Source organism: Mytilus californianus, unplaced genomic scaffold (assembly GCF_021869535.1).
Source record: "Mytilus californianus isolate M0D057914Y unplaced genomic scaffold, xbMytCali1.0.p SCAF_12, whole genome shotgun sequence".
NCBI classification, from domain to species: Eukaryota; Metazoa; Mollusca; class Bivalvia; order Mytilida; family Mytilidae; genus Mytilus; species Mytilus californianus.
This window is the reverse complement of record NW_026262604.1, coordinates 56,034,997-56,049,521: the sequence shown is the minus strand read 5'-3', so window position 1 is coordinate 56,049,521 and position 14,525 is coordinate 56,034,997. Positions and strand designations below refer to the sequence as shown.

The 14,525-nt window shown below is 33.3% G+C and overlaps 1 protein-coding gene across 2 annotated transcripts in view; it reads left to right on the top strand.

Moving 5' to 3' along the window:
• LOC127722050 (uncharacterized) overlaps positions 1-14,525 on the top strand; it is a 275,032-nt gene that overhangs the window by 60,591 nt on the left and 199,916 nt on the right. The window contains exons 1-3 of one of the 2 annotated variants that reach the window (XM_052228895.1): positions 8,547-8,657; positions 13,030-13,122; positions 14,226-14,432. In XM_052228895.1, the coding sequence (XP_052084855.1) occupies positions 8,612-8,657; positions 13,030-13,122; positions 14,226-14,432 (346 nt within the window). In that variant the 5' untranslated portion in view covers positions 8,547-8,611. Of the gene's footprint in view, positions 1-8,546; positions 8,658-13,029; positions 13,123-14,225; positions 14,433-14,525 lie in introns of those variants that run through there. The other variant, XM_052228896.1, reaches the window with a different exon arrangement.

Below are 14,525 nucleotides of genomic sequence, written 5' to 3'. Positions count from 1 at the left end.
TTTATTAAACTGTTCAACGCATTTGTCTTATTCTTTATTTTTTGTTCATCTTTTCTATTACTTTTTCTATCTTTTATATTAAGCGTTCATTAATATCTACCCCTATAACAAGTATACTAAGGCTATATTTTTCAATGACACTTAAAGCTTTTTTAAAGAATATATTTCTATCTTTACATGTATTTGGGGCGTAAAGGTTAACAAAAGTAAATATATATTTTTATCAATTTCTATGTTGATTAAAACAATTCTTCCCTCTTGATCTACATACTTGTCAATAATTTCATGTTTAATTATTTTGTTAATGTAAATCGAAACACCCTTTGCTTGTGTACTTCCAAAACTATGATATAATTCTCCCGTGAAAAGAAATCTTAGGTAATGTATTTACATTTCTTGACTTTGTGCATATCTAAAAAATATATGCAAATTTAAAAAAGTTCTAACACTTTATTTTCTTGAGCCAAAATATGGCCTAAATGCCCTTACTACTTTCATTTTGTATTTCAACTGAAAACTCCGCGATACAGTGTTCTTGTCCTTTGAACTAAAACAATTTGATATTATAGGTCTCATTCTGTTGTAGAACGTATATATCAGACGTTTTTTTTATGCATTTTAGCTCACCTGACGTAAAAGTCAGTGTCATGTTTTGATTCACTTGGTGTCTGTTCTCCGTCCTTCCGTCGTCATGAACGAAACAAAACAAATCTTCTTCTCTATGTAACTTCTAGAATGTATTTCAAATTTAATTTTTCGGGGTTTGATACATCTAAGACATGACCTCAGTTTCTACAAATAAACAATTGGTGTAAGATTCAGTTTTTGGCTTATATCTCTAAAACTAACAGGAATAAAAATGTTCTGCAGGTCAAGGTTTAACCCCTAAGAACTTTTCAGAGAAATCAGATTTTGGAGTTATCACTCTTGATATGTCAAGTTTTAAAACATTTTACATTTTTGAGCCTATTACCCATAAACTAAAAACTGACTGAGTACAAATAATCAACAGAATGTTTATCTCCTATAGATTTGTTTTTAGAAAAATCGGCCAAAATATTTTCGAATTATTAAGTCTTCTTGACAAAGTTTGGAGACTTATTGGTTTTGCTCAGTTATTAATATTCCTCTTCCTTTTTCTCCTTCCGCCGCTTTTTCAAATTTGAACTTGTCCATTGTAGTTTCCAAAACCACTTTTCAGATTTACTTAGGGTTCCACAGTATGTTAGACTAACATGTCTAGTGGGGCCATCAGCATTTTGTTTATGCGTTAGGGTTTATAAAGGAGTACTTGGAGGGACATAAAAAAGGCAGTGGTTTACTATAGAACCCTATGGGATTTTTTTTTCTTATTTTTTCAAATGATTATCATGACTATAACTTGGAAATGGTTAGTGAGAACCTTGACATTTGACCTTGACCTTTGTTTGGGGGTAATTTCCAAGTTTTTGGTTCTTATCAAACATGTCATAAAAACAATAACAGATAGAGAGAGATTGTATACAGGACAAATTACCAAAACAATAAGTTCTTAAATAATTAATTGACAGAACTTGTCAATTGAGGCCTTAAAAGAGTTATGGTCTATGAATGATTATTTTAACACTGTTTGCATTGTTTGCGGAAACTCTGATAGATATAAAGAACCCCCTAGTGTTCAGCCAATTTAGATTTATGAGTATTTAACTGTACAAGATTTTACGAATGTTTGACTTTTTGTAGAAACAATAATAATTATAGATAGAAATTGTAATTTGCAAATTTGTTCAGCATAAGAAGATCAACAAGCAAGTCAACAAGGCCGAAATTGTAATCCGACTCCTAATAAGAGTTGTTGCTCCTGACTGACCTATTTATCATTGAAATGAATTTGTAACAGGAACTATGATATAAAGAGAACTACAATACATAGCAAAATGTTTATCAAATTGAAATCTATACATAACGTTGTTTCCCTGAGTAATGATGTTTTTCCATTTTGTTGTTGCATTTTTGTCAAAAACTATAGTGGATAAAGATAAACTTTAAAAAATAAAAATATTTCAATATAAGATCTGAAAGTATTCATTGTTTTTTTATAGCGACCTTCATCTTATAAATTTTCCAATTGTTTTGAAGACTTAACTAGATAGGTATCAACTTCGAAAGGTAAATATTTTCATCAATACAAAATCTAAAAAATGCCATTTAATAAGGTTTACAAATAAGCAAACATACTGTAATTAGATCTTGGAATATTGTTTCTATTATGCCCCCGCCGTATTGGAGGGGGCATTAAGTTGTACCCTTGTCCGTCTGTACGTCCGTATGTCCCAAAATTGGTTTCCGTTCTCTAACTTTAGTTTGCCTCAACCAAATATTATGAAACTTATACACAGTGCTCATTACCACAAAACACAGAGCATGTTTGAATTTTGATGGCGTGACTTTCACCGTTCTAGAGTTATGCTCCTTTACAAATGGAAAAATTGCTGAATTTTTCGTTTCCGTTCTCTAACTTAAGTTTGCCTCAACTTTATGTTATGAAACGTATACACACTGCTTATTACCACAAAACTCAGATCAAGTACAAATTTGAGTAGCGGCACTTTTACAGTTCTTGAGTTATATCCCTTTTTAACGTTATATGCAAGCGGGGGCATCATCTGTGTCCCATGGACACATTCACCATTTATTGGTATTAATATTGATTTTGTTATCAGTAAATTAAAAGCAAACTAAATATTATTGTTATATGCATATGCACATTCATGGATCGATACCTGTATCTTGGCATTGCACAAGTTCATGTTTTTCTCTGACTGTTTATGACGTCTTTGAACTAAATCTATTGGATGTTGGATGTGTACTGATTGATAATTAATTCTTAGATTTTTTTTATTAGTAGTTAGTGGCATTGAACTAGCTGTCAGTAACTGCGAGTACTTTCAGATTTGTACTAAGTGTCTTTTTGTTGTTGGGATGTACAAGTACCCGGTCACGTCCACTTTGTGTTTTTGTTAGATGTATTTCTATTTGTATCCATCTGATGAGTGAAGCCTTTTTCAACTGATTTTTATAGTTCGTTCTTATGTTGTACTGTTACACCACTGTCCCAGGTTAAGGGGAGGGTTGGGTTTGTACATAAATTAGGCCGTTAGTTTTCTCGTTTGAATTGTATAACATTTGTCATTTCGGGGCCTTTTATGGCTGATTATGCGGTATGAGCTTTGCTCATTGTTGAAGGTCGTACGGTGACCTATAGTTGTTAATTTCTGTGTCATTTGGTGTCTTGTGACGTGTTGTCTCATTGGCAATCACACCAAATCTTCTTTTTAATAGAACTTATTGCAAATTTCAAAATAGCATATATTTACCAGTTGAGCTGTCCACGCTCTTGAGAACTTCTTGTTCAAAGCTTCGGAATGGAATCAAATATTAATTGTCAGTTCAAATGCAATTCGTATGTAACGATTATTTGCATTGGACGTTGACAAATAATTTGAAGGGTTAGATTCCACGTTCTACAAGTCCGTAACTAAGAAAGCCACCATTTTGAATTCCGATTTTGTGGGTATGTAATTTCTCAAAAAATAAATAAGAAAGTTACATTGTGAATGCTACGACTATTAGAGTAGCTATGCCAGAGAAATATCATAAACAGTTACGTATGGTTCGCAATTCTTTAAAAAGTTTTTGAAACTATAAGATTCTTTCACGAAAAAATAACTAAGATATAACTTCAAAAACTTTGAATACCTATCAACTGGATTGAGAATGAATGACTAAAATTATTATAAAATGTGTTATGTCAATCGTCTCAGATGATTGTATTACGTAAACAAAAAATAAAGGATTTGTTCTGAAATCGAACCTGTAAAATCTCATCAAGATACAAGGCTAATAATATTTTGCAACAGAAGCGCCTGTCGTATGCCATTTTGTTTTTAAAAAACATTATACAAAATGAACATCAATGATGTTGAAAACATCTTTTAAAAACTACATATCACAGGCACTATACATTGTTACATCTAAAAACATAGATCAAATCGATAGTAACAGCCGTGTCACTCCTAACGCTAGTTACAATGAATTTACGTAACTTTTTTTTCCGAAGTAATCAGATTTATTACATTTACTGCACGAGACATATTGAAATTATATATTTGACGTTTTTGTAGACACGGAAAACTCCTTTATATATCTTGTCATAACAGAATAAACCTGGTAATTGTCACCAATATTTAGTTTACTTTTAAAAGTTGAAAGGTGATGATGCAAAATATGTGTTATAGACACTTCAGCAAAGACAAACGAATCTTGCGTCATTATTAGTTCACCTTTTCGTCGTCGTCGTCCGTCTGGTGTAAACTATTTCAAACATCTTCCTCTCTGAAACTAATAAACCAATTCCAACCAAACTTAAGCTGAATGATCCTTATGGTATTTAGAATAAAGTTCTGTTTTGTCAAAAAACATGACTAAAAATAGAACATAGGGGTAAAATGCAGTTTTTGGCTTATATCTTTTAAACTAAGCATTTAGAGCATATCAGACATGGGTAAAATAGTTCATTAAGTTCTATCAGCCCTGAACTTTTCAGATGAATCTATCAATCAGGGGTTCAAATTAACATTTGGTACTGGAAGGTCCAGGACCTTTGACTCTCCAAACTGAAAGGTCCACAACCTAAATTCCAGGTCCTACTTTTACTTAAAATATTTCATAACTCAGTTAGATACAAAATTAATGTGCTTTTGGTATAAGGTTAGCTTATTTCATTGTTTGTTTCACGGTTTTTCACGATAAATGTAATTGTCTTGTATATAATTAATTCAAGTAATCTTTTTTTTTTGGTATTGGGGAAGGTGTCACTGTGGATGGGTGTGTTGTCTCAACGATTGATATTAAATTGCTAATTATGCCATGATTATCTCAGGGCTCACACGTATTTCAGATCGATTGTAAAGTCCACTGGAGCTTATGCTGATTTGCTTACATTCAGGTATCATATCTAGTTGTACTATCTGTGAAAATAAAGTAAGAAACTTCCAGCTATTTTAACAGGCCCTTCAAAATTTAAATTGAGAAAAAATTACCCCTTGAAATTGCAGTAATATGTTTACACTTTAAAAACATCTACATGCATTATCAGCATTTATCACTGATAAAGAAAATTTATACTGTCACATTGTATTGGATTTTGACATTAAAATTTGCCAAAAAGTAATTTTGAGTTTCTGTATAAAATATTTTCTGCTTTTTCTTTCTTTTCCATATATCTTTGGGTTTTCAATTCTAGTGTTTATATTTCATAATCATAGTTATATTTTGTCACCTGCCTGGAATTTTTTTTTTATGTAGGTGATCGCCAAAATCCGGAATTACCCTAATCCGCTTCCGGAATTGGACCCGATATTGTAATTGTCTTCATGGCATCCATTTTTTTTTCAATGTTGTTTTTGTCAAGTCAGATACGATTTTACTCGAATTTACACCTTACTTGAACTTACTTGTCGGCGATTTTCTGTATAAAGCTAGCGGTTGAACAAAATTAACATCGCTGTCATGAATAATAAAGATGATATAAGTTTTGAGATCGTTTATTTGGAGACTTTGGTAAAAAGGTTTTCAAAGTTATTTCTTTATTTTCTTTCAAGTCGATGGTCCGTCGGGCGTAGCTAGTAACCAAGTCGAAAGTCCGATTGCAAAAGTGGAAGGTCGCGGACCTCGGACCACCGCTAATTTGAACCCCTGTCAATCCATTGTTGGGTTGCTGCTACTAAATAGGTAATTTTAAGGACATTTTGCAGTTTTTGGTTATTATCTTAAATATCATAATAGATGAAGATAAACTGTAAACAGCAAAAATGTTCAACAAAGTAAGATCTACAAATACGTTTTATATGACTAAAATTGTTAATTGACCCCTTAAGGTGTTATTGCCCTTTAAGGCCAATTTTACACATTTTGTTAATCATGTTTTCTAACTTTCTCTTCTGAAACTAGTAAACCAAATTGAACGAAACTCAAACTGTATGATGCTTAGGTTATCGAAAATAAAGTTTGTGTTTTATGTTCTGTTTCCTTAGAAAACATGGCAACCATGGCTGAAAATAGTACATAGGGTAACATGCAGTTTTTGACTTATATCTCAAAAACCAAAGCATTTAGAGCAAATCAGACAAGAAGTTAAAGTATTCATTAGGTCAAGTTCTACCTGCCCTGTAATTATCAGCCAAATCGGGTATTTGATGTTTGGGTTATTGCCCCTGAATTGATGATTTAAGGAAATTTTGCAGTTTTCGGTTATTATCTTGAATAGTATTATAGATAAAGATAAACTGTAAACAGCAAAAATATTCAGCAAAGTAAGATCTACAAATACGTTTTATGACCAAATTGTCAATTGATCCCTAAAGGAGTTATTGCCATTTAAAGACAATTTTTCACAATTTCTTCATCTAGTTAGCTTACTTTAAACAATCTTCTCCTTTGAAACTGGTGAATCAATTTCAGCCAAACTTGGGCTGATTGGGGTTCAGAGTATCTAGTATAAATTTTGTATTTTATTACCTTGTACGTCAAGAAACATAGCCACTATGGCTTAAATGGAACATAGGGGTAAAATGCATTTTTATGCTTTTGAAGAAAATATGACAGATACAAAGAACATTTAAATGGCATTTTTAAGCCACTCATTAACATGATTAATATATATTGAAAAACAAAAATAATCATTGATGAAAGATTTAAGCAAAACATTACAGGTGAACGATTCAGGCTCTTGAGAACCTCTTATTATGTATTACATTTATCTCAAAATAATCCGTATGTTCGAAGTCATAACTTAGTTTTTTTTCAAATAATGAATTGCGGCGAGTCCATTAGATTTCCCTATTATTTCCATATAATGAAATTTGGTACCGTGAAGAAGAATAATAGTTTTTGTTCATGCACAGTATTCCTTTAGACTATGATGTTTATTTTCAACTGTCTGGGGACAGAAGTTTATTGACTTTTGCAAGTTACTGCTACGTCAGAATCATCTTTATTATTAAACGTATCAATTAAACATTCACTTAGTCTCTATTCTGTCAGCCGATTGTTTTTGCTGCAATTTCGGGTCTCCCTTTTCCTAGAACTTTCAATTGTTAAATATTCTATCGGTCGACATTTTTAAGGGAATGTTACCGATATGTTTTTCGTAAATATGGAAAATAATATATCTTTCTTTAAAAATTAAGAATACGCCAATAAAAAGGAAAAGAAATATCCAATAGGCCTATCAAGGCTGGAATGTTGAAAAATTAGAGGCAAATATGGGGTTATTGATTGATTTTTAAAATTTATTCTGAAATTCGTATTCGTACCAGGCAGGCATCAAATCATTATCTATTATTTTGAGAACTCAATATCAAATTAGATGACAACAAAACTCAATCAGAATATTTTTTGACTTAATCTTTCTCCAAGATCAAAATATGTGTTTTTTCATAGTTGGAAATCATAATATATCATAGAAAAAATCAACATCCCCACCCGGGCCCCTTTTTAAATGATCGTTCATTAAGGTAACATGTTCTTCAATGAAACATTTTTGAACATATTACATTCGACCGAACTTGCAACCCTTGAATCTTATAGTAAGCGTTACAAGTCAAATTTTAGAAAACGAGAATAAACCTGATTAAATCATTTGCGGTCTTGTGTGTTGTATACACATGAAATATAAAACCTTTAAACAAAAACAGTGTTTAGAAAGATAGATTATAAAGTATTAGATTGTTAATAGTTGGATATGGTTGGCTGCAAAGTGTGTTTTGCAAGACAACGCAGTTCTGGTGTAAACACAATTATTATTTCTTTTAACATGTTTAACATTTAAAGAAACAAACAGATTATAAAAGTGGAAACATGGTTATTTGTTTTTTCCGTCACGTCAAATTTAATGCCATTAAAGGGAAATGTAATTTGATGTTTTTTAAAGATTGTAGCAACCTATCTTTCAACCCTTTTTGTAATTTTCTTTTGTAATATCGAAAGTATGCGTTTCCGAAATCGGAAAGCAAGTGTTACCGGCGATAGAATCGAGAAGCAAGCGTTCTGAATATACACCGTGTACACAGTACATGTACTATGAATCCAGAACTTGTAAGAAAACATAGATCAAATTGATAATAACAGAAGTGTCAAGCCTAACCATGTACAACGTATTTAAAAAAATGTTAACAGGAGAGAAAATATCGAAGTAATCGGATTTTATGCATTTACAGTCGGAGACATATTATATTTAAACCTTTGACGTGATGTTGATTTTTTTCTGACAATAAAAACAATTTCATTGTTTGAAACGGAAAAAGTCAAAACTCTAGATATCTTACCATAGGAGAATAATCGAATTACTGTCTTGTTGTGAACACCCACCTTATCATTTTATCCTGGGTGTTTTAATTCTGATTCTATAATTCGAGGGGACAGGAATGTTAAAGTGCATGTACTTGTGAAATGGGCTACAATATTTCCAGCACTAACCGATTGATGATGGTTGCCTAGCCTCTGTGTTAGAGTCATTTGTTGAGTATTGGTTGAAAAGTGTACTCCATAGTCGGCTATCAATGAGAACATCATGATATCAACATTGATCAAGATTGATTTAACAGTTATAAAATGCGGTAGGTGACTTTCACACGAAATGTACCTGTTGTTTGTTAAAATATAACCTTGTATACTTAATGAATGCCCAATCTAAAAACAATAATAAGGTCCGCCTACCATAAACAGTAACAATTAAGACAAATATCAAGCAGACATCCTATACATGCCTTCTTCGGTAATTCACAAATTATCCCTGAAATGCACAAGCAGTCCCTACATGTCCCTAACAATTTGATACATTAAATTTGTTTTTCTCGATTAAAAAGCTATCTTAAGATTACAGAATTATGGATGAATTTAACCTAAATTGATACGTCGTTCCATACAAATATTGTTTCAAGCATAACATCTTTCATTAAGGTAATATTTTTTTATAGTTGCATGACTGCATGACATTGCGTAACATTACATTTTTATATTGGAAAATTAATTACAAAAATCCTAGTCCTACAATACTATTTATTTCATTGTAAGAACTTTTGCTTATTCTGTGATTAGAAGTTATCGAGATTCTACTGGAAATGCAGAAGTACGTACTAAGTATGACAAATGTGAACAGAATATTGTCCCGCCAATTAGTTCAAAGCAGAAAAAATATGGTTTATCTATCATTGACCATAAACGTAAAAGTATGAGAGTTGGTTCTGCTTTTATGTCATTTAAAATCCGCGTCCATTGTAGAATGCAACGGCACCTATATTTTGTAAATGTCATTTAAAAAATAATATTTTGATATTTGTGCACTTAAAGTAATATCATTTAAAGGTAATATTCGAAATCAAATTTAGATTTATAAATAAAGAGGAGAAGGTCTAAATTTGACTATTTATTGTGCACAAGGTCAACTTATCTACAACTTTACCCAACAAGGTGCAACTTGGTTTGACTCAGATATGTCATTTTTTGTTAATAGACTGCTTCACTGAAAACACTTTTTTGCAAATCATGAATCAATTAAGAAAATTAGAATTGAAGAAACCGACATTTAATCAAGAATGGCTTAACCCAAGTGAATGGACATAAGCTTAAGCCTAATTGGAGTATATCGAAAACAGGGTGCCATCATCTACGATATCAAAAATATTGTTATATGTGAATCATTTTATTTCTACCTGAAACTTTAAAAGTTTAATAATGTATATTCCTTTAAACATACTTTGGACATAACAAATTCCCTTAATAATAAGATAACCACGAAATGAAGAAATTTGACAATAATCAAAGTTCATTATCAAAAGCGGAAAAACTTATGCATCCATCCCAAAACAATATGTTTCAAGTGTGCAAGATAGAGGGGTAATCCTAGTTGTTTGTTTTTAAATATTTAAAAGTGATAATTAAAAAAAAACCGAAACTTCCAATCTGTTAGACATTAATGCAACATAAAACGTGCATTGAAAAGGGACACATATAAGACTGTATAGAAAGCGAAAAGGCAATAACTCTAAATTGTTCAAGATTTAATTATAATGATGTTTTACGATCATCCGAGGTGATTCACAAAGTGTTACTAGCTAAAGTTACAATAAAGTCTTCTGAAAAATTCAGTTATAACTTATCATGTTTCATTTATTACAACTCCCAATAACTTGCTTTCCAAAATAAGATCACACACAATTGTTTTGAAACTACGTTACTTATATGTCTAGTCGTTAGAGGAACCTAGTGTGTAACGTCAGAGGATATTGCATAACTGGAAGAGCAAATAAATCTTACCATTGTTTGTATGAAAAATGACACAAGTTATCTGTTATGATACTCGTCATATTTTATTGTCAGAACAATCGAATTTTTGAATATTTGGTGGTGTACATGAGTATATTATTTTGTTTTCGGTTGAATTTACTATCATAAGCCTACACAATCATATGAAACTTTAAAATTAAAAAAAAATTTGAACATAATTTATATACTTGAATGGCTAAGTTTTCCCCTTAAAGAAGTGAACGACAAATTTGTTTTCGAATAAAATCCCTTATATTATTAGCTCACCTGGCCCGAAGGGCCAAGTGAGCTTTTCTCATCACTTGGCGTCCGTCGTCCGTCGTCCGTCGTCGTCCGGCGTCGTCCGGCGTCGTCCTTCGTCGTCCGTCGTCGGCGTAAACTTTTTACATTTTGAACTTCTTCTAGAGAACCACTGAATGGAATGAAACCAAACATGGCATGAATGTTCCTTATGAGGTGCTGACCAAGTGTTGTTACTTTGTAGCGGATCCATCATCCAAGATGGCCGCCAGCGGGGGACTTAGTTTAACATAGGACCCTATGGGAAATACATACAAAAGTCTTCTTTTAGAGAACCACTGAATGGAATGAAACCAAACATGGCATGAATGTTTCTTATGAGGTGCTGACCGAGTGTTGTTACTTTGAAGCCGATCCATAATCCAAGATGGCCGCCAGCAGGGGACTTAGTTTAACATAGGACCCTATGGGAAATACATACAAATGTCTTCTTTTAGAGAACCACTGAATGGAATGAAACCAAACATGGTATGAATGTTCCTTATGAGGTGCTGACAGAGTGTTGTTACTTTGAAGCCGATCCATAATCCAAGATGGCCGCCAGCGGGGGACTTAGTTTAACATAGGACCCTATGGGAAATACATACAAATGTCTTCTTTTAGAGAACCACTGAATGGAATGAAACCAAACATGGCATGAATGTTTCTTATGAGGTGCTGACCGAGTGTTGTTACTTTGAAGCCGATCCATAATCCAAGATGGCCTCCAGCAGGGGACTTAGTTTAACATAGGACCCTATGGGAAATACATACAAATGTTTTCTTTTAGAGAACCACTGAATGGAATGAAACCAAACATGGTATGAATGTTCCTTATGAGGTGCTGACCGAGTGTTGTTACTTTGAAGTTGATCCATAATCCAAGATGGCTGCCAGCGGGGGACTTAGTTTAACATGGGACCCTATGAGAAATACATACAAATGTCTTCTTTTAGAGAACCACTAAATGGAATGAAACCAAACATGGCATGAATGTTCCTTATGAGGTGCTGACCGAGTGTTGTTACTTTGAAGCCGATCCATAATCCAAGATGGCCGCCAGCGGGGGACTTTGTTTAACATGGGACCCTATTGGAAATACATACAAACGTCTTCTTTTAAAGAACCACTGAATGGAATGAAACCAAACATGGCAAGAATGTTCCTTATGAGGTGCTGACCAAATGTTGTTACTTTGAAGCTGATCCATCATCCAAGATGGCAGCCAGCGGGGGACTTAGTTTAACATAGGACCCTATGGGAAATACATACAAATGTCTTCTTTTAGAGAACCACTGAATGCAATGAAACCAAACATGGCATGAATGTTCCTTAAGAGGTGCTGACCAAGTGTTGTTACTATGAATCCGATCCATAATTTAAGATGGCCGCCAGCGGAGGACTTAGTTTAACATAGGACCCTATGAGAAATACGTACAAATGTTTTCTTTTAGAGAACCATTGAATGGAATGAAACCAAACATGGCATACATGTATCTTTTGAGGTGCTGACCAATTGTTGTTACTTTGATGCTGATCCTTCATCCATGATGGCTGCCAGATGGGGACAATGTTTAACAAAGGACCCTATGGACAATACATACAAATGTCTTCTTTTAGAGAACCACATACTGAATGGATTGAAACCAAACATGGCATGAATGTTCCTTATGAGGTGCTGACTAAGTTTTGATACTTTGAAGCTGATCCTTCATCCATGATGGCCGCCAATGGGGGGACTTCCTTTAACATAAGAATCTATGGGAAATACATACAAATGCTTCTTCTAGAGGTGCACTGAATGGAATGAAACCAAAACATGGCATAAATGTTTCTTATGAGGTGCTGATTAAGTGTTGCTACTTTGTTGCCGATTTACTGTTCAAGATGGCCACCAGGATTTTTTTTATTAAATTACAGGACCAATATTAAACCAAATTTGGCCTCACTCATTATTAGGGTATCTGTTATGATTTTAATCTATTTTTACATGATTTCCAAAACCAAAGTAGAATCAGGTGAGCGACACAGGCTCTTGAGAGCCTCTAGTTATTGCTGCCATCATGTTGGTTTTGTGAAAAAAATATGTTGTCCCCTTATAATTGGTGGTATTCATTTATTCATTTTAACAATTCATTCTTTTTACATTCACTCATTCTGTCTGGAAAAATCATTCCATTCATTGAAGCATTCTTTAAATTCATGATTTTTTTACATTCACTCATTCAGTATAAAATTTCATTCATTCATTACAAAATAAGTTTTTGTTTACAATAACACCTTTATTCTCAGAATGACTTTAAATTTTTGTAAAAGGAACTGTAAAGTTAAAAATGCTTTTCGTTGTTACACCTCAGATGTAATTTTATATGCTCTATCTTACAGGACCACCACCTCCTCCAGCCAGTGGAGCACCACCAATGCCACCACATGGTGGACCACCACCACAAATAATACGGCCTCCACCACCCAGGCCAGGTTTGTACATGCATGCCTCAGGTTTCTCAGAATTTTAAACCTTTTAGATATATAAGTGCACACAAATATATGACAGTGTGTTATGCAGAAAGAAAGAATTCAAAATTTTCCTATAGCTACCAAAGAAAAAGTTTATGAAAGTAACTGCACAAGGTTTATACTATAAATGAAAATAAGGAGATGTGATTTGATTGCCATTGAGACAACTCTCCACCAAAGACCAAAAGATATAGGTGTTAACAACTATAGCTCACCTTTCAGCCTTCGACAATGAGAAAAACCCATACAGCATAGTAAGCTATAAAAGGCCCTGAAATCATAGATGTAAAATATCTCAAACGAGAAAACTATCGGCCTGATTTATGTACAAAACAATAAAACTAAAAACAGATTTGATATACAACAACAAATGACAACCACTGATTTACAAGCTCCTGACTTTGGGACAGGCACATACAGAATGGAGTAGGGTTAAACATGTTTCCTGGCCCCAAACCCTCCGCCTAACCTAATACTAATTTATATTCATTTGAATACAATGTATTTTTCCATGAACAAACAACAGGGTCAAGCAAGGAAAAATTTGATACATATATGTTGCTTTTCTTATTTTATTTTGAGATAGGGTAAGGTTCTCAAAAAGAAAAATCCCATCGGATACCACGGAAAATATTAAAAAAATAATTACCAGTTTGCTGAAGGCATCCTTCACGTTCTTTAAAACCACAAAATGTCTTCAATGAATAGAATGTTTAGATTGTACAGTAGGACTAGTACATTTCACTACATTGTTTCCAAATTCATGTTGCAATTCCTAGAAATTATCATAAGTAAGAGCCCAAGCACAGTTTTCTTGCATTAAATTTTTTTCTGTATAGATTTCATTGCTTATTTTGTTATGTATGCATCTTGTGTCTCTGCTTCAGAAAATTGTTAATATAAACCTGTGACTAACTGAAAACATTAATGCAAGGAAAACTGTTTGATTGTGTCATATTTCAAAATTAAAACAAACACATTTTGTTAACGATAATGCCATCATTTTTTGAAGACCATTGACATGACATAGTAAGTATATTTTTTTATCTCAATTTGTATTCTAGAACATTTCGAACCTTACAATCCAGAAGCACCAGCCATGAGCAGGCCTCCACCATATTGGACTGGACCTCCTCCACCACTTGGTGGTCCACCTCCGCAAATACCTCCTGGGATGTTTATGATGCATGGCCCTCCCCTTCCTCCAAACTTGAACCAGCAGAGACCAAGGGACCTTGTTAATATACAAACTATGCCTAATCAAAGAAATGGTAAGTTAGACATGTTAAGAGGTATGACCCTGGAATTGTGGTTTTTAGGCCATCACTTGGCATCTGTTATCCTCTGTCGTCGTCGTCTGTCGT